A 23,084-nucleotide genomic window follows, 5' to 3' on the forward strand; every position below is an offset into this window, starting at 1 on the left:
TCGTTCTCTGTTCCCCCACACGGTCGGAAGCAGCTCTATATACTGTTTGCTTTGTGCGCTTTCCCTTTCCTTCCCCAGCCCCACTGCTTTAAGGGACTCGTTTCTTCCAAGGCGAGGTGAGCAGCAAGTCATGGCTTGGCAAGAAAAATCGCTCCTGGAGGCTCTGTGGTGATCCTGGCTGGCTGATCAACCCCCTCTTCCTAGGAAGGCAGAGTTAGGCAGGGATCTGAGGCTGAACCTTGATCTTTGAGAGGACTATAACCAGCCTTTGTCATGTTTTTTGTTGAAATACAACCAAAATGATGAAAAAACCTGCCTTTCTCCCCTCTAGCCTCTTTGGTCTTAACATTAACTCTTGGAAACTGAAGTGGTGATTAGGAAAATAAACAAGGTCCCTTCCTGCAGGGAAGGCAGGGGTTTGTTCTGCCCAAGCATTGTAGGTTGCAGGGGTTAAGTTACATTTTGCTTTGGGAGGGGAAAGGAAAATCTCTACAAGTAATTAACTTAAGATGCTGACGCTAATGAAGGGGCTTTCAAGGCTGGAACTCAAGGGGGGGGGGATGGGAATCCCCTGCTGAATCAATGACATTAGGCTGTAGGAGTGACTCCGCAATTATTAGGCTGAAATTATGTTGAACATGAAGTTAATCCTGTTATCTCTCAGATACTGAGCAAACTGAGTGCTCTGGATAACTCTTAATGGGATTATGTGTGTCAGTCTGGCACCCTTACCCTGTTCAGGGCTTTTTCTTATGTTCCTTTTCAGGATAAAATATTGATCAGGCTTCCTAGAGTTAATGTTGGGAGGTGGTGTCTGGGGCCGTGCTGGAGTGGTTTTTTTTAAATGAGTTTGACAATGAACACCCTGTGAAGCCTTTCACTCCTCCACAGCAAGGATCCCTTAAGCCCATCCCTAAAGAGATGTTTAGGAAAAGAACAGAAGAACAAGGAGTTAAAAAGGAGACTTCCTTGTGTCACACCTTCCTGGCATCCAGGATCTGCCGTTCAGTGAAGTGATGTCATTCTGTGATGGGGACTACTCTGGGCCATCATATTTGCAGAGAATAATTAGTTCTGGCTTGAAAATCACATTTTGCACCCATGATAGCCTGTGGTGATTGTTCTAAACACAGCTGGGGTGAGGAGCTTAAAAGGGATTATCTGTATCTTGGTTTTAAGCAGTGGGATAAATTGCAAGGTGACCATTGTTAGGAAAACCCAGGAACCAAAATGATCCTGGAAGGACAGAAGAGCCATAGTGCATGTTCAGGCACTGACTGTGGCCATTACAGCCAGGTTGTTTTCCTCCTGGGCACAGACCTCCAGGCTGTGCTGGCCTGACTTCCAGGCAGGGTTTGAATGAGCTGGAGTGGTGTTGGTGTTGTCACTGCCAGGGCAAGCTCCAGCAGTGGCTGCAGCAGCACAGAACACAGTGGCTGGAGATGACCACGTACAGTGGAGAGGTGAAGCCCTACACCCCAGTGAGAATAGAATTTGGGTTTCAAAGTAATGGAAAATGTTTTTCTCTGCTCATTTACCAGTAAAACAGGCCTCTTGGTTTCAGCATCACCAGAGTATAGAAGTGATACTTATCACCCCCACTAAAGGAGCAGATGTTTTTGTGCCAAACCAGAAATCTCCATAAATACAGGAAAGTTCTGTTATTAAAGGATAAGTCAGCTTTTCATTTCCAAGCTTTGATTCTCTCTCTTTTTTTTGTTTTTTAAGGGCTGATCTTGTTAAGAACTGCAGATTTTTTGGTGAGGTTTTATTTCTATTCTTTTCTGTTCCCTTGAGGAAGGTGAGAATTGTTTTGGAAGATCCAAGGAGCTCATTTACTGCAGAAACAGCCTTCAAGGTTGCTAATGACAAAGTGTCTGGGCTGTCTCAAAGAAGGCACCCAGAGGATGTGGGGGCTGGTATAGCCAAGGGGCCACCTGGGATTTTGGACCAGTTTAAGTGCCCAGAGGCCAGCCAGCCCTGCTGTTGATAAGGTGACAGATTTAGATGGCATTGCGCTAGCCTGTAATTGCAGGGACTTCAGGGGATAATTCTCACAGCAAAGGAGTCAGCACCTTCCACAAGCTTTTTGAGATGGGAATTCAGCACAAGCAAAAATATCCCAAAAAATCCCTGATTTTAAACCCAAAGTGCACAGAGAAACAGTTCAATATTTGTGTTTATACACCATAATTTTTGTGTACCACACTGCTGCTGGTGCTCTACAGACACGGGATGAAGAGAATGAGGTGAAATGAGGAATCTGGGAATGTGTGAGGGATTGTTCCTACAAGAGAGGGGAGCAACTCAGAGAGAAATAGCTTCCTACAATGTTAGGATTCTGTATCTTCAGAACTGTTGGTGTTATCTCATCTCTTGAAGTTTCCTTTAATTCTATGAAAGGACCTTGACAGTGTAAACAATTCCTGTGGCATTGTCCCTGCACTCAAGTCAGTGGGCCAATGCCATGTGAGTCAGCGTGATGCATGAACAGCATCGGGTTTTGGGGGGCTCAAGGTCTGTATGGTTTGGGACACGATCATCCTGTCTGACCTTTGTGCCTTCTTCCTGGATGGCTCTTGGTGCCTGTGGCTGCCACCACCTTGTTTTCCCAAGTTCTCTTGGTACTGGCAGAAAATAGGAGCATCTGGGGTTGGGATTTCAGGGTAAGGCTGAGGGTGCAGGTGGACTGCTCTCACTTTGTTTTCAGCTCCTTTGGGCCTCCATAATTATCTCCCAGTTCCAAAGGGAAGAAGGGGATGTTACGCTGCACCACCCCAGCACTGCTTTATTCACATTAGCAGCAATGTTTTACTCATGTTTCCATCTTCAGCCTGGCTGCTGCTCAGAGATACCTTGGTGGTTGAGCAAGGGTCAATAATTGGGGTGGAGATTCACTCCCTGTCTTGCTGATGGCTCTTGTCTGGGTGTGACCTGAGGTCTGGCTGTGCCACTGTTTAGGGTGGCCCGTGGCAGATCTGTGAAACATTATTTGGGCAGATGCACTTCCTAAGCGTTATCTAGTTCCTTAAATAGAGAATAAAGCTTGTATCAACATGAATCACAGAGTTGATAAACTGGAATAGTTCCTCTTGGAGTTGTCTTCTTGTATTGGGCAAATATTTATCCACGTTGTTTCTAAAGGCGTATTTGTGTAATAGAAGGAGGTCAGACCTGTAATTACCTGTTAGGTTTACTCTGGCAGAAATGGCTTGTAAAAACACAATACAATTGAAAGGAAGCTTTTAAACCTTCTCTCTGTGTGTGAACCTAAAGCTGTGGTTTAAAATTTCAAATGTTGTGAGAGTTTTCAGTTGCAAGGGTACAAAAAGTATTTTCCTTGCTGAATTTAAGTGCCCCAAGTGAAACTGATCCACCCTTTCTTTTAATTCCTGAACTGTGGCAGGGAATTTGGGTTTCTCTTCCAACTATATCTGCGGGCGGTGATCAGAAGCTGAGGTTGTGTGCCAGACTTGTCTTGCATTTTAATCAGGAGCTCCTTGCCTAGTCAATAATTAAAGCAGAGCAGGTGCAGAAAATTGGGTGTTCCCCAAAAACTAAACCAAGGCGCTTTTGTAAGCTTCCCTGAGCAGAGCCAGGCGAGTGAGGGGTGGTAGGATGCCCTGGCACTGCCTGGCTTGTGCAGTAATTTGGAAAAAATGTAACTTCAGACTGGAGGGCTGGAGGTGTTGAAGGATAATTTGGATTGTTGGTGCAGTGCGGCTGCTGCAAGCTCGTTGGGTTGGCAGGGCAAAGGTGTTTGCTGCAGTTTCAGCTTTGGGTATGAAGAACAAATCCATTTACTGAGATTTTTATGAAACGTTTAAAAGAGGAAACAACTTTTACAGAGGAATCTTGCTGCCTTTCTTTCCAGTTACTGTGTGGGCAGAGAGGCTTGCAGCTGAAGTTTGACATCTTGCAGGATTAGAGGTAGGAAGGGAAATTTGGGATCATGAGTCTGTGGACCTTGACCTATACACTGAAGACTAACTTGGAGTTAAATATACTCCTACCTCTTAGGGTTAATTGCAATTTAATCTGAATTTAGATGTTTCATATTTACTGATATTTTTGCTCTTAGCTTTTGTTGTTAGCTTGCAGTGTTGTGCAAACCAGAGTTTGTCCCATGGGTTTTATAAGTGGCACAGATGTACTTACTCTGCTGGAGGACTTGTTTATGTTGGATAATGTCTGCACAGAGATGTAGTCTTAAGAGTTGGGTTTGTCCTGTAAGGCTGTTTGTGATAGATGTGACTGTGCAGCAGCCACGCTCTTGGGAAGAGCACTGTTTGCTGTGCTGGACCAACTCTAAAAACTCATGCTGGACAGTGCTTTGGAAGGAAGGGAATATATTTTGATTTTTTCATGCTCATGTCTTAAAGTAGGGGGCCTCAGGTGATGTCAGTTTATACTTTTTTCTCTGAGTATCTTGAGTTTTTGCTGCAGGAGAAGGTTAAACAAGAGTTAAGCTAAATGCCATTCCTGTTTCTTCTCTAAACAATGCAGTAATTAATGTAATTTTCTTCTCAGTGTTTTTGCTTAATGCGGTCCTAATAACGTAGCTGGAAGTGGCAGATGGGTATCCTGCCTCTTAATGCTTCCCTGTTGGAAACATGCTGATGCTTTGCTAATGCCTGGTGCTTTGCTGGAATGTATCCTATATGTGTGCTTCCTTTGGCCTCTGACCAGACTTTCTTTTAATGCTGCTTCAAGGTGCTTCAGAAAATTGTTCATCAGCTTTGGAGTTTCCCTTGCCTCAAAATGGCAAAGCCATGAATCACCATAGTGATCAAATTAGGGTTAGTCAAGTTAGCCGAGATGTGACTGAATCTTTAATTTTGTCAAGATGACATTCCTCAGCATTCCCTCACTAGTAAACAAGAAAATACTTGGCCTGTGTTGTAATTGCAGGGAGTGGTGAGGAGACATTGATGGTGAGGCTTTTCCAGTACTGGCTAAAACTTACTTCCAATGGAAGTTGTATTTCCCCTGGAAAACAAGGCTGGGGGATATTTTTGCCTTAAGCTCCTCTGGGCTCAAAGCCCAGTTTAGTTTAAGATTTTTTGAGCCCATTCCTTGTGTTCCAGCCACCTGCTGTGACCACAGGGCTTTCCAGGAGCACGGCCTCACCTTCCCAAAGGTGGGGCTGGAAGTGCTGTCCATCATCTCCTTGGCACAGCAGTCTCTTCCTCCAGCTGTGCTCCATCATGGTCCACATCTGGACTGCTGTGGGACACGGCATGCTCACCTTTCCAGCGCATGGGTGGTGGCACCAAACCCCTGACATGCTAGACTTGCTGCTCTTTACTGTCTGAGGTGGAGCACCATGCTGACTAACTGGAATGCTCTGGGAAATAGGAGTTTCCCTCTTGGAAATGTCACAGGAAGCATGAAGGAAGTCATGTGGTGTAGGAGCAGTTATGTCCCATTTGTCTCATCAGAACCATCAAAGTCTGCAGGACGCAAACAATGTGATGCCAGCTGCCTTATAAATAACCCATTTTCCACTTCCACACTGGCTTTTCAGTCCATGTAAGGGGAAAGGAAGAGTGTCACGTTGTGCTCATTTGTTCAGAGTGACTCCCTGCCTGCTGCCCCTGCTCTGCTGCCCTCGGTGATGGCTGCACTGCTCAGAAGGGTTCATCTCTCTGGGCAGACACAGCTGTTATGTGAACATGTAAGATTTTTTCATTGTCTTGTTCTTTCAAAGCTGAAAACAAAAACTGTGGTGAAACCAAGCTGATTAGAGGGCTGAAGCACCTCTCCTGAGAGGAAAGGCTGAGGGAGCTGGGGTTGCTCAGCCTGGAGGAGAGAAGCTCTGGGGTGACCTAATTGTGGCTTTTCAGTACCTGGACGGAGCCTGCACGAAAGGTGGAGAGAGACCATTCACAATGGCCTGGAGTGACAGGACAAGGGGGGATGGCTTCAAACTGCAGAGAGTAGGGTTAGATGGGAAAAATTCTTCCCTGTGAGAGAGGTGAGGGAGTGGAATGGATTTCCCAGAGGAGCTGTGGCTGCCTCTCCCTGGAAGTGTTCCAGGCCAGGTTGGACGGGGCTTGGAGTAACCTGGTCTAGTGAAAGGTGTCCCTGCTCATGGCAGGGGTGAAATGAGATAGATTTTAAGGTCCCTTCCAACCCAAACCATTCCATGATTCCACAAAACACATCCAGAGTCATGGTGCTGCCCTTTTTCTCCTCCCTGCCAGCCCTCCTGGTGAGGTGGTCCCTGCATGAGGATTTTAGTGGGTGAATCTCCCACTAAAGGAGTGAAAGAGCCTTTAAGGCCCTGTAGCTCCTGCTGACTCCGGTGATGAGCTCTGAAGGAAAACGCCCAGTATCACTGGTTTTAAACAGCTCCATCGGCAGGGATGGGATAATGCTGGAGTCCTTTTTAATGTTCCTGTGGCTGAATCATGGAACACAAATGTCTGAGTCACCCTGGGTGAATGTAGCATTTCACGTCAGTGTGAACTGAAATGTGAACAGCACTGCCTTTATTAGAGGAGCTAATATTGGGCTCATGGCTTTCATTAGATTTTAAAATGAAACAATACAGAAGAGTTCCTCTTACAATGTATATAAACAGATTATTAACAGGGAAATGCCAGGGGTTTAATGGGATGCTGGGCTGGATGGAGGGGAAATGAAACTTCAGAAGAAGGCCATGTATCCCATGTTTGAGTGTTTGCTGCCTGTTTTTTTTTTATTTCAGCCATCTGCCTCTCCTTAAATCACATAAAATTTTCATGTAACTGGCGTTTCTTCGTTACTATATTTTAAAAGGAAATGCTGAAGGGACAATCAGCTGTTTCCCATTTTGCTCTCCTTTAGAAAGCTCTTTGCTATTCCAACTTCTTCATCTTAAAGTCATCACCTGTCCCTGAGGAGTAAAACAGTTGTTCTGGTTTCTTCTGGTTGCTGTGCAGAGAAGTCAGATGGTCTTTCTCATTATTGTGGGAAATTTTGCCTTTTATTACTCTTCCTTGCTTAAAGTGTGGGCTTTCTTTTATCCTGGATGTCCAGTGGAATGAGGGCAGGTTGCTTTGTCCTGTATTTTTCCCCAGTGGTGAAGTAAAGCTCTCTGAAAGCAGAGGGTTTCTTAGGAGCTGCTCTCATGCTCTGACTTCAGGCTGCGGCTGAGGCAGGAACATTTTTTGGCATTTTGTTTTCTGGGACAGAATTTGCACCTTTCCTTTCAGATGTGGAGCTGAAGGATGGATTGATGGGTTTTTCTGGCCATGAGTTTCCTTGAAAATAATGATGCTGGTGTTACTTTTGGATTTATGGTGCTCTGTGCACGTTGTCAGCTGTTTTCTGGTGGGGTTTTGCTTTCTCCCCCAGAAGAGGAGAGAGTGGCTGGTACTCCTGAATGATGCTTAAGGTCAGAGCCAGGTGCAATTTGAAACACAGATTTGTATCTCTTTGCTCCTTGAGAACCACAGCTCTAATGAATAAAGATTTTCCTGCTTCTCTGTTGTAGGGTGTATGGGGAAAAGGAATTGTAGGTTCACAGAAGTCCTAACCCAAATTATAATGATAAATGAAGGAATCCAAATGGACATATTTAAACTTTGGAGATCTTTTATTGTGAGGCAGATGGCTGAGGGGGATGTTTGTTACCTTAACCATCAAGCTGTGACACATGAATAGAAACTAAGCTTTTGCTTTCCTTGTTAAATTTAAATTTTCCATTGTTAAATTTAAATTACAGGAGAAGACACGCTTCCTGGTAACTTTAGTGGAGAGGGGAATTGCATGAAATTGTATTTTTATATTTGGCTAGATACATATCAGCTCAGGCTGTCTTTGAAATTCCCTTTGCTCGGGGGTAATGCAGCTCCCAGAGCACTCAGAGAAGTGGCTGTCTCATCCCTGACTGCCTTAGTTTGTGTTTAGCTGGCACAGGTAGGCTGTAAATTCCTTCATCCCATTTTGGGAGGTGAAACCCCTTGTTGTGTTGCTGTGCACGGATTCTCCAAGCCCATCCCTGAGAAGAACACTCTGCTCTCCCTCTCCTCGCTCCCAGCTTTTCTCTCTTCTTGCTAAACTGGATGGGAGGAAGGAGCGAGGGGTGTTGATAATTTGGATTGTGCAGCTCAGTGGCTGGATGCTGGCTGGCTGTCTCCTCCCCTTCCTGAGCTTCGCCCTAGCCAGCTCGGCTCTGGAATGACAGGCATTCCTGTGTGAAGGGAGCTGGCACGGACACTTATTTATGAGAATCAAGTGCCCAGCCATGGGGCACAGGGCGAGCAGGACCTGTGCTGGACCATCGGACACTGTGGCCTGAGAGCTGGGAGTCGCCTCCTTGCCAGCCTCTTTCCTCATCCAGAGTGTGGATTTACCATTTAAAGGGTGAAGTGTTCTCAGCGTAGACTTTTCCTCTGTTCTCCTCCCACCTCTTCCCGGAGAGTGCTCTGAACAGAATCCCATGGGGCAGCCGCACTTCTCGAGACCGGTAAATCCAGGTGCTTTTGGTGAGTAATGCAGGACAGGGGAGACCAGGGAGCTGTGGGGCTGCAGCAGGCCAGCACTGCAGGTGAAACTGAGGAGCTGGGAGGAGTGGAATGTGGAACTTGTGTAACCTGCGCCCAGCTGGGGAGAGAAACCAGAGAAATAACTCCATTTCCTTCCTTTCTTACTGATTTCACGTACACTCACTGTGCAACGTGTTCTGTGGTCTTCAGACTGGCTCCAAGCTGCTGTTCTAAGGGACAGCCTCTGGCTGGCATGGATTCAGGGATACTACCTTTGCAAAGCACTTTGACAGTGGGAACATTCACCTGCGTGGGGCAGGAGTCAGCCCCGAGAGTGAGCCGGGACCAAAGCCACCAAGAATTGCCTCCCTGTGATTGATGTCACCCATCTTTTGGGGCAGCTACAGTAGTTTTGAGGGGAGAAGGGCTTGGCAATCATCTCCCTGCTTGTTTTCCCTCTCCATTGTGAAGTATCTCAGTAACAGGCTGGGGAAAACACAACTGTGGAAGCTCTAGGAGCAGCCCCACGTCCCGAGCACTGTGTGGGGTCGGTGTTGCTCCAGGTCTGTCGTGGGTGCTGGTCCCAGCACTGTGGCTGTGAGGAGGCACTGGCTGTGAGGAGACTTTCCACGTCCCACTGTTGCCTTTCTCTCATTCCCACTTGCTGTTAGCTGGCTGGGCTCAGTTGTTCACCCTCATCTGTAAAGTGGAATTTTCTGATTTTCAAAGAAGAAATGGACATTGGCAAGATACAGACTATTATTTTCATTATTTTTCACTTCTATAACTTTGACCCTATCAAGCATTTCTAGGGATCAGATGAAAACAGTGATTCTCTTCCCTACCACCAGTTCACTCCATCTAGTCTGGTTCAAGAGTTGCTAAAAATAATGTGATAGAGTGGAAGGGAAGTAAAACTTCAGTTGTCTTTGTACTGTGGAGATTAACAGCATCTTCTGCTTGGATTTATTCACTGTTAGAAACTGACCTGGTCAGTCTTGGGCTCTTTCTCTCATCAAATGCCAAGAACAGTGGTAATTTCCAGGGAAGTGGGCTTGGTGTAATGATATTGTGCTTTCTGGAGACTGGGGCCAGCAGACCTGGTGTTTCCTCAACTGCTCATTTGCTCCCTGAAGTCTTTTTTCATGGCACAGCTCTCAGGGTTCCTACTGATTAAATCTGGAACTTGAAGAGATGGTTCTTGCATTAACTGTGTCAGGATGCTGTTAAGGAAAGTCCTGTGAAGATTATGGTGATTAGAAACATACAAAACACAGGGAAGCTGAGGGCTGGGACTGTTTGAGGCTGTTTTGTGACCACAACCTTTCATTCCTTTAAGGTCAGGATTCACGTCTTCCCTGGACATTCAGGAAAACACACCAAGTTTTTAAAGCTGTTTTCGGGAAGCTTAGAAACATTTACCCAAAGTGCTTTTTGGATACTTTTAACAGCATTTCACTCAAAGAGTGTTTGCTTTTTGAGTTGTTGCTGTTTGCTTGGAAGCTTCTCAGATTCTTGACTGCTCTGCTGGACACAGCAGGGTGGGAAAGGAGGAGTTGGGTTCTCTCCAGCCAGTGCATCCACAGTGTGGTGGCAACAAGAAGGCTTGTGGCAAGTGCCTTGGTGCTGGCTGGGGGCTGTGGTGGTCCCACTGGAGCCACAGGTAGCGGGGTATTCCAGGTACCTGAGGGGGTGTAAGGAGCAACCACATTCCCTGCAAAACTTCCCCTGCACCTTGTGGGCCTGCTTAATGGAGAACTTCAGGGATGTATGTATTTCCTTAGGGAAGGAAATAAAGGTGATTAAGAAGAGTTGCTGCACTGAAGTACCTCATTTGCCCAAAGACAGAAATGCCCAGCAAGCTCCATATGAACAGAAACTCCTGGCATTTGTGGGGATCCTGTAGAAGCTCCTACAAGAAGAGATGGATCAGGTTCTGGGTGAACTCTGGTTTATGGACAGAAGGAATCTGGCCCAAGCACTAAGTTTTGGAGCAGGTGGCACATCACCACTCTTCCACAGCGGGTGGAAGAGACCAACTGTGGCTAGCTCTTTCCACTGAAATGGTTTCTCTGTTTTGGAAAAAAAAAAAAAAAAAATGGAGCCACTCAACACCACAAGATGCAGTGGAAAAGGAGCTTTTTTCTGCATGAAATTTAACTGCAAGATTTGAGCAAAAACATATCTGCAGGGGAGGGTTGGAAGGACCAGGTGGCGAGGCAAAGAAATAGGGAATTGCATCCCAAGTTGCTTGGCACTGCTGGAGCTTCCTGCCTTCTTGTGTGTTCAGGCTGTGCCAGTTTTGTGACGTTTCCCTAGATTATTTCAGTCTAAACATTTTGAGTTAACATAGATCTGCTGTTTTAAACAGCTCAAATTCACCTGCTTGTTTGGATAGAATGAGATCAGAACAGCTTAAGTGTTTGGGAGAGGGGATCTGAAATGGCAGGAGGCTCTGGCTGGGAAGCAGCTGGGGCATCACGCTGTCCCTGGACCAGCTGGATTCTGAGCTCCAAGTGTTCCAGGCCATCTCCTCTGGGGGCATCAGGCAACGTGCTGAAGTTGCAGCATGTATTTTATTCCTGATTTTTCCTCAACCAGGGTTCTGTTGGAACATTAAGCCTAGCATCTAGCTGCCAGGGTGGGTTCTGTGTGGCTCTCCCAGCTCCGGGTAATTTTTCCAAAACGTGGACTGCCACTTCCAGAAGGGTTGAACAAGGTCCTGCTTTGGCGTGGGGTCACTTTAGGGACCTGCCAGCTGGCAGTCTCTTGACCTTCTCATGAGGACTCTGCTGGCTTCACCCAGGGCTGTGTGACCTCATTTCACCTTTTCCATGTATTTAAAATGGGTTTTCCAGCCTGGCACCATGGTGAGGGTGAGGCTGGTCTCTTGGACACAGCCTTGCTGCTGGGCCAGGTCGGGTGAAGGCATCAGATTCCTGATGCTTCCCACACTTCCTTCCAAGTCTGGGTCCTCTTTTTTTGCCCCATTTCATTCCCCTAGCATGGCGCTGTGGTTCCTTTCCGGTTTTCCAGTGCATGACTCGGATAAGGAGGGGTTTCCCCTTGCATTTCAAAGCCGCTTAAGGACCCTCGTAGAGCACAGCAGGAGGAGGCACAGCCTCAGCAAGGTGGATTCTCTGCCCTCAAGGGGAAGAGATGTCCTCTCTGCCATTTCATGGAGATTTGAGTTGGAAATGGACCTTTCCTTCCATTCACAGCCCGTGAGCACTATCTAATGTGAACAATCACTGAACAATAAGGTTATTTGAATGCAGATCTGTAAATCTCACTTCCAGCTGCTGATCCACCTGCTCATTAGTCGTCAGTGTCATAATTGTTTCACAACAGACTGCTTTAGATGTCTATGTCCCTGTTGTAATTGGGGATGGGAAAAGGAAGAGTGCTGTGGAAGGGTAGGACAGGCTCTCCTGTCATCTGCACAACAGGACAGAACAAATCCCAGTAAGGATCAGGGAAGGAACTGCTTTCCTGGCTTCAGTGTGAGCAGTGGGCTGGAATGGTCTCAGAATGTTTAGTAACATGTCAAGTTTTATTCTACACAGAGCAAAAGGGTGGTGGAAATTATTTGGACAGTATTGGGTTCTAGTGTGCAGGTCTCCCCCTCTTGCCTGGCTGCTTTTGGGCATGGAACTGATTATAAATGAACAAAACCAAGTGTTTCCATGTTGGAGAGCACCTGACTCTCAGCAGGAGCCTCTGAGCCGTTGTTATAGGGCCAAGGGAGCAGTGAGGCAGAGCAGCAGGACCGGGTGCTTTGCTCTTGATGTGAAGGTCTTGCGAAACCTCCTGTGTTCACCTTCGTGGTTGCCACTCTGGCAGTGGAACTCCACCCTGGGAAGGTATTTGCTTTGACAGCTGGACCTGGGCTGCACGAGCTGCTGGAAGAGGTTCTGGCAAGCGTAGTCACATGTGGGTTCTCCCCACCCTCTCTGCTCTTAGCTGCTCCTCCTTTGGAGGTACCGTGTGTCTCCTGCAGTTTCGGCTGGTCCTTTCATGTCCTGTGCTCCTCCGTGGCTGTTCTGAGGGGACAGTGGCAGGGGAATGCTTGTCATTCTCCTTCTAACTGGAAATGGAGACATTCCAGGGTGCTGAGGGCTCTTCATTAATCCTTGGAGCTGATGGTTGAGTTTTCTTTTAATAACTTACTTCGCTTAGTGCAGCACTCTGACATCTTGGGTGGTAGGCAGCACATAAGTGACATTCCTCAGAGCAACTCAGGGAAGGGGTGGATATAAGACAAGCTTGGTACTGCTGCCTTCAGCGCTGTTCTCCGTGGAAAGGTGAGGGAAATGCCTTTGATGACACTTGGGCTTCAAATTCCACCTCCAGCCTGTGCTTGGCAAGTGCTCATGTCTGCCTGGTTAAGTTTGGGAGCGCTCTGTTGAGCACAGTGAATACTTCTTGTTAAAATTGCATGTACAACTCCAGGGCTGCAGTGCTCCTGACTCTAGTGCTGAAGCTGAGGGATTCTGGTTCTGGAAATCCTGCCATGGAGTGGGCACCAGATGGCTTCACTTTCAGCTTGTGCACACTGATTTGCTTTTTTGCAGGCAGTGCTAGATTCTGCTCACTGTAAGTGCTTCTCTGTGTTCCATCAAACACCCCAAAACAGCAACATCAGGCAAGGCAGGATCAATAGTCCCCAAATAAGTGTTTTGTGCTCTGGCTCTGCTTCAAAAGTGGGGTTTTTTTGAGTTTGGGATGGGTTTTTTTTGTTTGGTTTTTTCACATGTCCCTTCCCACCTCCATGTCCTTCTTGTGCTGCTCTCCAGAGACTCCTGTGCAGTAGGTGGAGCACAGGCCTGTATTGTGTCGCTTTCCTGTGGAGTTGTTGCTCTTGGCCAGCTTTGCTGCCCTTATTTATAGAAGGAAAATCAGAGAGGGGAAAATCTAGCATATCGAGCTGCTGGAATAGGTCTGGTGATTTCGGGGTGCAGACAGTTGTGAATGTCAGCTCAGCGGGCTGGAAGGTGTTTGTGGTCATGAACTTGTGTCTAGCACCATTTGCTTCCAAATGAAGATGAGAAAATGTAGGAAAGTGGTTTGTCTTCATGGGCAAAGCTGTGACACTGCAAAATTAAATTAATATGTGGCTGAGAGAACTGGGGGGACTCAGCCTGGAGAAAAGGAGGCTCAGGGGGGACCTTCTCACTCTCTCCAACTCCCTGACAGGCAGGGGGTGTGGCTCTGCCCTGGAGAACAAGGAACAGAACAGGAGGAAACAGCATCACGTTGTGCCAGGGAAGGTTCAGGTTGGACATCAGGAGGAATTTATTTGTTTAAAGAGTTATCAGTCCCTGGCACAGTCTGCCCCATCCCTGAGGGTGTCCAAGGAACAAATGGACATAGCACTCAATGCTCTGGGCTGGTGACAAGGTGGAGGCTGTTCACAGATTGGATTCAACAATCTTGTAGAACTTTTCCAACCTTAATGATTCTAGGGTTCTGTAATCTTTGTCTCATCAGGAAGGCCCTTACCAGTTTTCCTTTGCCCTGTTTAGGTTGAGAAGCCCACTTGTGTCTCCCCAAGCTGATGTGAGGGCTCAGTGGAGCTACAGACAGTCTTGTTCCCTTTTCTGCATGAACGTGTGCCACCACGCGCAGTGTGGGGTGGGTTGGTGGGAGATGGGAGCTGTTACCTGCAGCACAGAAGTAAGACTTTATTCTTTTCCTTCTTTTCTGTGCAGCTGAAGACGTGGATCACGCCCCAAGTGATGCCAGCATGGGGGTAGATGTTTTGGAATCAGGTGACACCACACCTCCTACAAAGAGGAAAAGCAAGTTCTCAAGCTTTGGCAAGATTTTCAAACCCTGGAAGTGGAGGAAAAAGAAAAGCAGTGACAAATTCAAGGAGACTTCAGAAGGTAAAGTAACAGGGGCTGGGTGGGTGTCCCTGCCTCCATCCATCTGAGAAGGGCTTGCTGTCACAAGCCTGAGTGCTGACATGTGTGAGAACCAAAATGGGACTTTGGTGATGGGCTGGCACCTGCAATCTCTTCAGAAAAACCTTGCTATGGAGCTGTAGTTTCAGGCAGATTAATTCCTTTCTTTCAAAGAAGTTCCCCAAGCAGCTGTGGGGAGGGAGGGTTTGCTCCACAATCAGCAGTGCAGTGTGAAATGCAGGTCTGAACATGCAGTTCCTTCTCTCTCCTCTTAATCTATGCAAAACCAGTGAAATTTGAAGCCCTTTTATTTCCTCTAGAGAACCTCTTTAAAAGAAAAAAAAAACCAAACAAACAACCTTCTTGAACTTCAAGCTTGCTCTGTTTTCTGAGTGCTTTTTTTCAATTTAATATCAGTTTTAGAACGAAAGATTTCTATGCGAAAGCCAAGAGAGGAGCTGGTAAAAAGAGGGGTTCTGTTGGAAGAGCCTGAGCAGGGTGAGTCTGCAAACGAACTTCTGTCTGTGTCTGTGTGGCTGATCTCCCTCTGGCCAAACCTCACCCTTGGGAGACAAATCTAGTGGCTTTCTGCTGAAGTAATTCCTGTCTGCCTTACCCTTTTCAATGCTCTCTCTTGTCTGTTTTCCCACCTGGGAGGAAGGCAGCCTGCTCAGGGAAGAAGATGGTGCTGAGGAAGTGCAATGCCTGTCTGGAACACCTTCCTGCAGGGAGGGAGGGCTGTGCTGTGGTCACTTCCCATCCCGTCCTTCCCTTTGTTCTGCTCCAGATACCTTGTGCTGTCCTGCCAGCCTCTGCTATCACACTGTCACTCTCCATCTCCTGCTGTTCCAAATGGGAGAGGTACTGCCCCTGGGGCTCAGGCTGGGAGAACAATCAGAAATGGGAGAATTCTGAGCTGCTTGGATAGGGGCATATCATCCAAGAGATGCTTCATGGTATGGTGTCATAGTCACCACTAGGCATATTAAAGTTTGCACTGCTGTCTAGGAAGTCTTATCCCCTTTTCTTTCATCTTTGGTGTCTACAAGTTGGGATCATGCTGCCAAAATAAGTTGTCAGATCACCATCCACTCACCTGGCTGGGATTTGTGTGATGTGGAAAAGTGGTGAGGAAAGTTGGATCATGCTGTTCCTGTCTCCCTTGCTAAAAACTTTGGATAACCAGAGGCAGTTGCTGCCATATAAATCTGTCTCATCCCTTGAGTTTCAGCCCTGGCTGGGGAGGAAACTCCCTCTTGTTGCTGTTTGTGCCTGCTGCATTTCAGGGAAGGGCAGTGAGTGAGCGAGGCAGCGCTGTCTACCAGCTCCTCACAGGAGCCGAGGCTGCTTCTTGTGGAAGGGAAATCCTGGGAAGCTTCTGACTAACACCAGGTTAGGGAAGGGGAGGTAGCACTTTGGAGGGAGAGGAAAGGTGAGGAGGGCAGTGGAATAAATTACCAAAAATCAGAACAATAGAGTGTGCTGGGGTCTAGCACCTGGAGAGCATGGATGTCATACACACACCCAAATTCCTTCAGAGATGGCAGACTGAATTGAAAAAGATTTTTAATCAAATGGGTGATGTATTTACTTAAGTTTTCTTGAGTTGAAATTCAGTCCAAATGGGCAATTTCCCCTTAGAGGTGGGTGCTGAGTCTTTGAGAGTAATACTGTCAAAAATTTGTCCTGTCAGGGCAATTACCAAGAATGGTGGAGTATTTCCTCATGGGGATTAGGAGTTTCAGGACCCTCAAGAGCATGAGTTGGATTGGATGGGGTCTTTTCCAAAAAGAGGTCTTGCTTTTAACACTGGAAACCTCCATGCTAGAATTTGTAAAAGCAGAAATAGTCAAAGTGAGCTACATAAAATTCTAGGGCTGTGTCATTACATCTGATTAAAACAAAGGTAAAGTGAGGAAATCTGCCTTGCTGATGTTTCGGGTTGAACAGTGATTTTTGTGCCAAATTCAGGGTAGAAACAAGGAAAACAGAGGTGCTTCTGCTAATCTGAAGACTATGAAAGTCCATTATTGCACGTGCAGTAGATGACTCGGCTCATGTTGGAATCTGCACTGCAGCAGGGAATTGGTGCCTGCTCTGTGATGGAGGGTGGATACAAAAGCTGCTGGAGATTTATGACTTCAGTTACAGCTTCCTTGTGCTGCATCACAGCACTGGGGGCACTAATCTGTAACACAAGAGCAAGGACAGGACAGGGAGAAGAAAAACCCTTGGTAGCATACAGTGCTGTGTGATTTGCTCATTGATAATGAAATCAAGGGCTCTCAGCTCCAGCTGGTTGGGTTGCTGTGCTGTCCTGTGCAGAAGGTGGCTGAAGCTGTTTCAGAAGCCAGAAGAAAGTTGGTGTGACTCCATGGTGGTTGACTCAGCTCAGCCACCTCTCCTCTCCCTTGCCTTCTCAGTGTTTTCTCTTTGCTTCTCTGTCCTCCCATCCCCTTGCAGATGGTGAAGAGCCAGAGAAGCTGAACCCACCTGCACTGAAGAATGGCCACACTGTCCCCATTGGGGGCCCTGGGGTCTGTAACCTGCCCAGCCAGGAGGAAGAGGCCACAAAGCCACCCAGCCTTAGGAAGCCTGTTCCAGTGGAGGAACCAAAGAAGAGGCAGGGTAAGAAACCAGTCGTGTGCAAAATCAGGGCTTTACATTCTCCTGTAACCAGTTCTGAATTCTCATCTGATCCTTCCCTCCCTCTGTGGGCCCCTCTGGTGCCTTAAACCGAGCTGCCTCCCTTTGCAGGCTCCTCCAGCAGCCACCCTGGGCCTGAACTGGAACCACCTCAGGAGCCACATGTTCCCAGACAACCTCTTCTTCCTCCAAAAAGACCTCCCTCTACTTCCCAGGAGGCAAACGAAGTACAGGCAAAGGATCCAACACCTGCCAGCAGCACTGCAAGAACTGCCCCCTTCAGCACAGCCCCCACAGCAGCAAAGACAGTCAGTTCCACAGCTGCCCCTTCCCCAGCCCCCAGGACTCTGCTCCCTGCTCCTGCAAGTGCCAATGCTATTGCTCCCACCAGTACAACCAGCACAGCTCCTGCCAAACAGCCTCCTGTCCCTCCTCCCAAACCCGTCAACAGAAACAGCAACTCACTAATAGGTAAGTGACCCCATAAACTGGTTTATGTACTCAGAGATGTTCTGGAGCCACTGCTCCAAGGCTGTCTTCCCTTCATAAGGGAAGATTTTTAGTTCCATCAGAATGTCTGACCATCTTTCCTGAAAATAGTCCAGTTTGGACTCAAATCTGCCAGTGTTTAGCCAGGACACACGTGTTCTGGGAACGTGTAATTACTAGAGTCTTCTGCCATGAGCCATCCAGTCTGTTCCCAACAGCTACCTGCAGGAAGGAATCCCTGCCTGCCTCTTCTCCGTCAACTCTGAGAGACAGTGTCTGAATGTTGATGCTTCACTGGGGACTGGGCTTTGGGAATGGTGGATGAGGTTTTGTGGTTAGTGACAATTCCTTCTTTCAGCTGCTTTTGGGAGGAAAAAAAAAAAAGCCACCCAAGAAACAAACCCAAAGAATCCACATCCCACCAGACAATGTCTGGCGTGGCTGTCACTGCCAGGCCATGTGGTTTCCACTTAGGGCAGGAGCTCTTAGGGATAATTCAGACTTCCCTGGTTATACTCAGGCAGCTCCTCTAAGGTCTGTGGCTGGCCTGTTGACATATGAGTCTTGTCCCTATGTCTTGTTCCATGGATAAATCAGCTCAACTGTAATTTGAACTGAATCTTCCCATTTAGAGAATTAAATGTTTTTATCTCTGCAGTTTTTCCAAGCAGAAGACTTGGTGAGAGCTTCTTAAAGCTCATTTAATCTCTGTTCTCTGTGGGAGCTCTGGGGATCTTAAATATGCAATTTTGAGAGTTGGTATGACTTCCGTGCAGCAATAGGCTGTTGGTGTTTCAGGCAGTTCTTTCACAGACACCTCCTAATCTTTGGACAGGGTTAGCAGAGGTTAGCACAGATCAGGAGGGAGGCTCCTGAGAAGATCAATCTGACAGGTTTGCACTGTTATCACAGAAACTGGAGGTGTTACCCAGGTGTGGTTTGAGAGGCAGTGCTGGATGTGCAAGTTGGCATCTGAAATAGCCTGGGCCACTGCTTTCAGTGTGGACAGATTGCTCTGCTCTGCTTGGGGCTCGCCTTGCTCTGGCAGGTTTTACAAGTGACCTTGGTATGGTATTAACAACCCCCATGTGCCAGACCAGCTTGATTAGCCTGACCATTCTTGAGCACTCCATGAAATACCTTCTTGTTTTCTTTAAGCTGCTTGCACACACTGCAGGTGGCATTTGAAATGCCCCAGCTCTAATTAGAGGAGGTACTTGTGGAACAAAAAATGTGGCTGGAAACAGCAGTGTATCCAAGGTGTTTAGAGCCATCCTGCCTCATCCCAGGAAGCATGGGCTGGGAGCAGCTGTGGGGTTTGCAGGGGAGGAAAGAACTAGCAGTTCTCTTTTGTTCCCTGGGTGTGAACGCAGATGTGGAGGAGGCTCCACAGCCCTCTTGTCTGGCACAGTGGACCTGGAGCTGCGGTGTTGCTGTGTGAGCCTTGTGTTGTCACTGTTGTTGAACAGCAGGAGTGGAATTGGCTTTCTGAGCTCTCCAAAGATCTTTGGTGCCTGCTCTTTGGACTGCAGGGGAGTCCTTTTGTGCCACTGTAACAGCCTGAGGTTTGGGAGGGAGTTACTGTGCAGGTCTGTCCCCAAGATGCTCATTGCCTGAGCAGTTCTGGTGTCTCAAGCAGCAGCTTTCTTCTGCCAGTTCCTCACTCCCTTTCAAATTTTGCTCTTACCCAGAGGTGCCTCAAGCCTGGTCCTGCCAGGCTTGAAGCGCTGCTCAGGAGACACTGGAGTCCCTTGGGCAGGAGCTGAGGACACTCTATTTTACACAATCTGGCCCTTAATCTACAAGGGGAAAGTCTAAAAATGCTAAGCATCTCACAAATGTGCCCACCTTTCTCCAGTTATGTGACCTTATCTTGGGAAGCTCTCCCACTTGCAGCACCCTCTCGTGGTGTCTGCACTGCAGAATCCCCCAGCTCTGTTCTGGGGGCATCCATGTGTCACCCACCCGCTCCAGGGAGACGTGTAGCAAGTCTCAGCCGCTTTAGGCAAAGCCTCTACGAGCCCCAGAAGCCGTGGATACGTGGATGTTAAAAACTGCAAACTCCTAAAGCAGCAGTAGTCTTTACTGCTGCAATTTCCCTAGGAACAGAGGGGGGGTTTGAGGATGCTGTGACTGCCCACTGCAGGCATTTTTCATGTCTCTATTTCTTCATCTCTTCTCCATCAATTGACAAATATTTAGGACTAAAGACTTTAGGTATCTTTTGAAGTTTTTCTAGTTACTTTGTAGTGGCAGATGAGTTTATATGGGGCTTAAAGAACAGAGTTCAGAGGGCGTAAAGCAGAATCTCATCCTGAGGATTGCTGGCAGTGGGGTGTTCTTGGGCTGGGTCTGATGGATAAACACAGGGGGAAGCACACTGCTGCCTGCAGCTGTGCTGATTTTTGCCTCTGAGCAAAAGCCAGAAGGAGTTGGTAAGATGTCTTAATAAGACATTAAGACTTTTTGAGTCTTCCCAAGAGGTTCTTTAATGTGCAGGGGAGCCGTTAACACAACTGAAGTCTGGGGGGTCCTGGATGTCTTGGATTCCTTTTATGCTGTAAATACAGCCATAAAGTGCCCACATAACTGCATTTCTGGGCAGGCTCCTGTGCTGTCTTTCAAGGACTGGTGCCATTTCTCTCTCTCTGAAGCAGCAGGATGCACAAACCTGTCTCAGCCTGCTTGGTTTTGGCTGCTCACCCAAGTCTTTCTTTTGCTGCTGGAAGGACAAACTAGGGCCCTGTAACCTGACTATTTCTGGTATGATACTCCAGTAAAAAGTAGCAGAGAATGCTTAGTCCATGGCTCTGAGTGCATTGCCATGCTTTTTCCACACTGGTGAAGGTTATCTGGAAAATGCCCTGTTAAACATTGTGGCTTTTGTGGTTTTTATTTTCAGCTGAACTTTCCCAAGTAATGACCAGTGGTACAGCCTTGTCCAAGCCTTCCCCTCCTCTCCCTCCAAAGAGAGGCCTTCTGCCTAACAACACGTCAGAGGCTGTCACCTCTAAGCCCCCAAACGACAGGACAGTGACAGCAAGTCGCCCTGCACCAATTCCAGTGCACATGACCTCAGCTTATCCACCACCTTCGCCCTCGCCGCCGCTGCCCACCCACATACCCCCTGAACCTCCACGCGTGGCCCTGCCCACCTCCACCCCTGTCCCAGACCCACCGTGCTCCCTGGACTTGCCCAAGGAGACTCCTCTGCCTCCTCCTCTTCCTGAAGAGTTCAGGTCCATGGAAGTGTTGAAGAGGACAGCAGAACAAGGCTTTGGTGAACCCCATGTGCTGCCTCGCTTGCCTCAAATCCCACTGCACATTCGTATCCAGCAGGCTCTGGCCAGCCCTCTGCCTGTCACCCCACCTCCCGAGGGGTCCCACAGGGCTCACTCGTTGCTCTTTGAGAACGATGGTTTTGGAGAAGACAATGGCACTCTGGGGAGGACAAGATCCCTGCCTGTCACCATTGAGATGCTCAAAGTGTGAGTACTTCCTTGTATGTGTGCCGGCTCTCCCAGCTCCTGCAGTGCTGGGCAGAGCTTAGGTCTCTGCTGAAACCATTTTTCCTGTTGTCCAAATCTATGTTTCAGGCTCTTAAGAGCCAGAGCATCTTCCCCATGAAATTACCCCTGGCTTTGGGATTTTCTTGCTCACAAAGGGAAATGGGTTCCAGACTACAAACACAGGCTGATGCAGGAATCCAGGCCTGGACTGTCTGTAACTGCACCAAGACCAAACAAGGTCCTGGATTCCATCCATCTGTGGCCTTCCTTAGCCTTTCATTTTGCTAAACATAAGTGGGAAAAGAACTGTCTTGTGTTATAGCAGAGCTGAATCTCCAAGTCACAAAGCAGTGGGGTCAGAGGGCAGTTTGGTTCCGCAGAACCTGCCTCTGTCCTTTCCTTGGTCAGAGCTCCCCATGCTTTGAAGACAGGGGACGGTGTAGGATCCTGCAGTGGCTCTTGCACCTCTGGTTTCTGGGCTTCCCTGAGGAGAACTAAGGGCATATTGATTCTAGGGGTATTCTGCAGGCCCTGTGCCAAGCGTTCAGAGGTGTAATAGCATGCCTTTTGTTAGTCCAGACGATGAGGAAGAGGAAGATGATGACCAGGAAGAAGAACAGAATTCAGGTCCTCGCGTGTATATTGGAGATGTGCCATCTGTCACAGTCATCCCCAAACTGGTACCCCAGGTCCTCCCGGAGGAGCAGGAAGGAGATGAAGGGATGAGCGACTCTGACTCCGAGGGGCCCATCCTGTATAAAGATGATGAGGATGAGGAAGAAGATGAAAGCCATAACAGTAAGGCTTTGACATTGCAGGTGTTATTGCTCTGCTGAACTTGTGCCTGGCTGCACTGAGGTCTGGATCAAAGCTCTGGTTCCCACATCGCCTCAAAGCAGCTGGTTCTTGGTTGCATGATGTAGCACGTGTCCTCTGCCTTGCTTTTTCCAAGGCTCTGCAGCCAAACCCGTGCAGTCACCTGCTGAGTGCACCCCTTCAGTTCCTGATGGCTCCTGTGACAGCCTGTGCTGTCCCAGCCCCTCAGTAGGACAGCATTAGGTGAGCATGTGGTGTCACACAAAAAGTGCTGGCTGCTGTGCAGTGAGTGCAGAGCTTGGGAAGAGCAAGGAGAGAGGATGGCTCTCCCTCAGGGAGAGCACGACTCCCTAGAGCACAGGGCTGGGATTGCTATGGCAGGCTCGGTAGCCTTGAGCTGCATCCTGTGCTCTCCGTCTTCACAGGCACACTGGCCAATAAAGTGAAGAGGAAAGATACGCTCGCTATAAAGCTGGGGAACACAACTGCGCCACAGGAGGAGAAGAGCATCTTCCCTCGGAAGAGCAAGGAGGAGTGGAATGAAATCCGTCACCAGATTGGGACAACGCTGATCAGGTACAGATAATGATGGTGATCAGTGTGTGCGGAGTGGGATTGCACAAAGTTTGTGCCTTGTCCAAGCAGCTTGTGCTGAAATAGGGTGGATGGTTGGGCATGGCAGCTGGAGCAGGGCTAGGAGGTTGTGTTGCTGTTCCTCCTTCATTAGAAAAGGCGTGAGTTCTTCCTGGAGTTGAACAATATCCCCCTGACAGGCCCCTGTTTCCAGAGGTTAAATGGTATGAGAGGGGAAAATGTCAAGGATTACAGACATGTAAAACACAGGTATGGATAAAAAGGTGTGAATGGATGCAGGGTTGCGTGCTGGTTGGTGGCTGAGCTCCTTGCAAATCTGCTTCTGAGCTGGAGAGCCCATAGCCCTTCCCAAAGCTGCCAGTGGCTGAGCAGCTGTTTGACAAGAGCATAGTGTAAAACAGGCCAGCAGTGATCCTCAGTGGTGAGTGAGGAGTGTGGAGGAGGCTGTCTAGTGCACTGAAACCAGTCAGTTTCATCCTTCATCTGCTGTTGATGAGTGACCAGCTACAACATTCTGTACTTGTCACACTTCTCTTCAGGCGACTGAGTCAGAGACCAACTGCAGAAGAACTGGAACAGAGGAACATTCTTCAGCGTGAGTAGCATCTCTCTGGTGGTCCTGAGAAATACCATAAGTTTGCCTTTAACAT

At 48.0% G+C, this 23,084-nt stretch overlaps 1 protein-coding gene across 8 annotated transcripts in view; it reads left to right on the forward strand.

Annotated features, from left to right (window-relative positions):
* PHACTR4 (phosphatase and actin regulator 4) overlaps positions 1-23,084 on the forward strand; it is a 50,303-nt gene that overhangs the window by 22,588 nt on the left and 4,631 nt on the right. For 5 of the 8 annotated variants that reach the window (XM_050983228.1, XM_050983231.1, XM_050983229.1 and 2 more), the window contains 8 exons: positions 14,186-14,362; positions 14,798-14,878; positions 16,844-17,008; positions 17,138-17,497; positions 20,418-21,003; positions 21,599-21,822; positions 22,266-22,416; positions 22,974-23,029. In XM_050983228.1, coding sequence (XP_050839185.1) covers positions 14,186-14,362; positions 14,798-14,878; positions 16,844-17,008; positions 17,138-17,497; positions 20,418-21,003; positions 21,599-21,822; positions 22,266-22,416; positions 22,974-23,029 — 1,800 coding nt within the window. Of the gene's footprint in view, positions 1-8,139; positions 8,475-12,518; positions 12,779-14,185; positions 14,363-14,797; positions 14,879-16,843; positions 17,009-17,137; positions 17,498-20,417; positions 21,004-21,598; positions 21,823-22,265; positions 22,417-22,973; positions 23,030-23,084 lie in introns of those variants that run through there. The other 3 variants (XM_018923683.3, XM_018923696.3, XM_018923693.3) reach the window with 3 other exon arrangements.

Source organism: Serinus canaria, chromosome 23 (genome assembly GCF_022539315.1).
Source record: "Serinus canaria isolate serCan28SL12 chromosome 23, serCan2020, whole genome shotgun sequence".
Classification (NCBI taxonomy): domain Eukaryota; kingdom Metazoa; phylum Chordata; class Aves; order Passeriformes; family Fringillidae; genus Serinus; species Serinus canaria.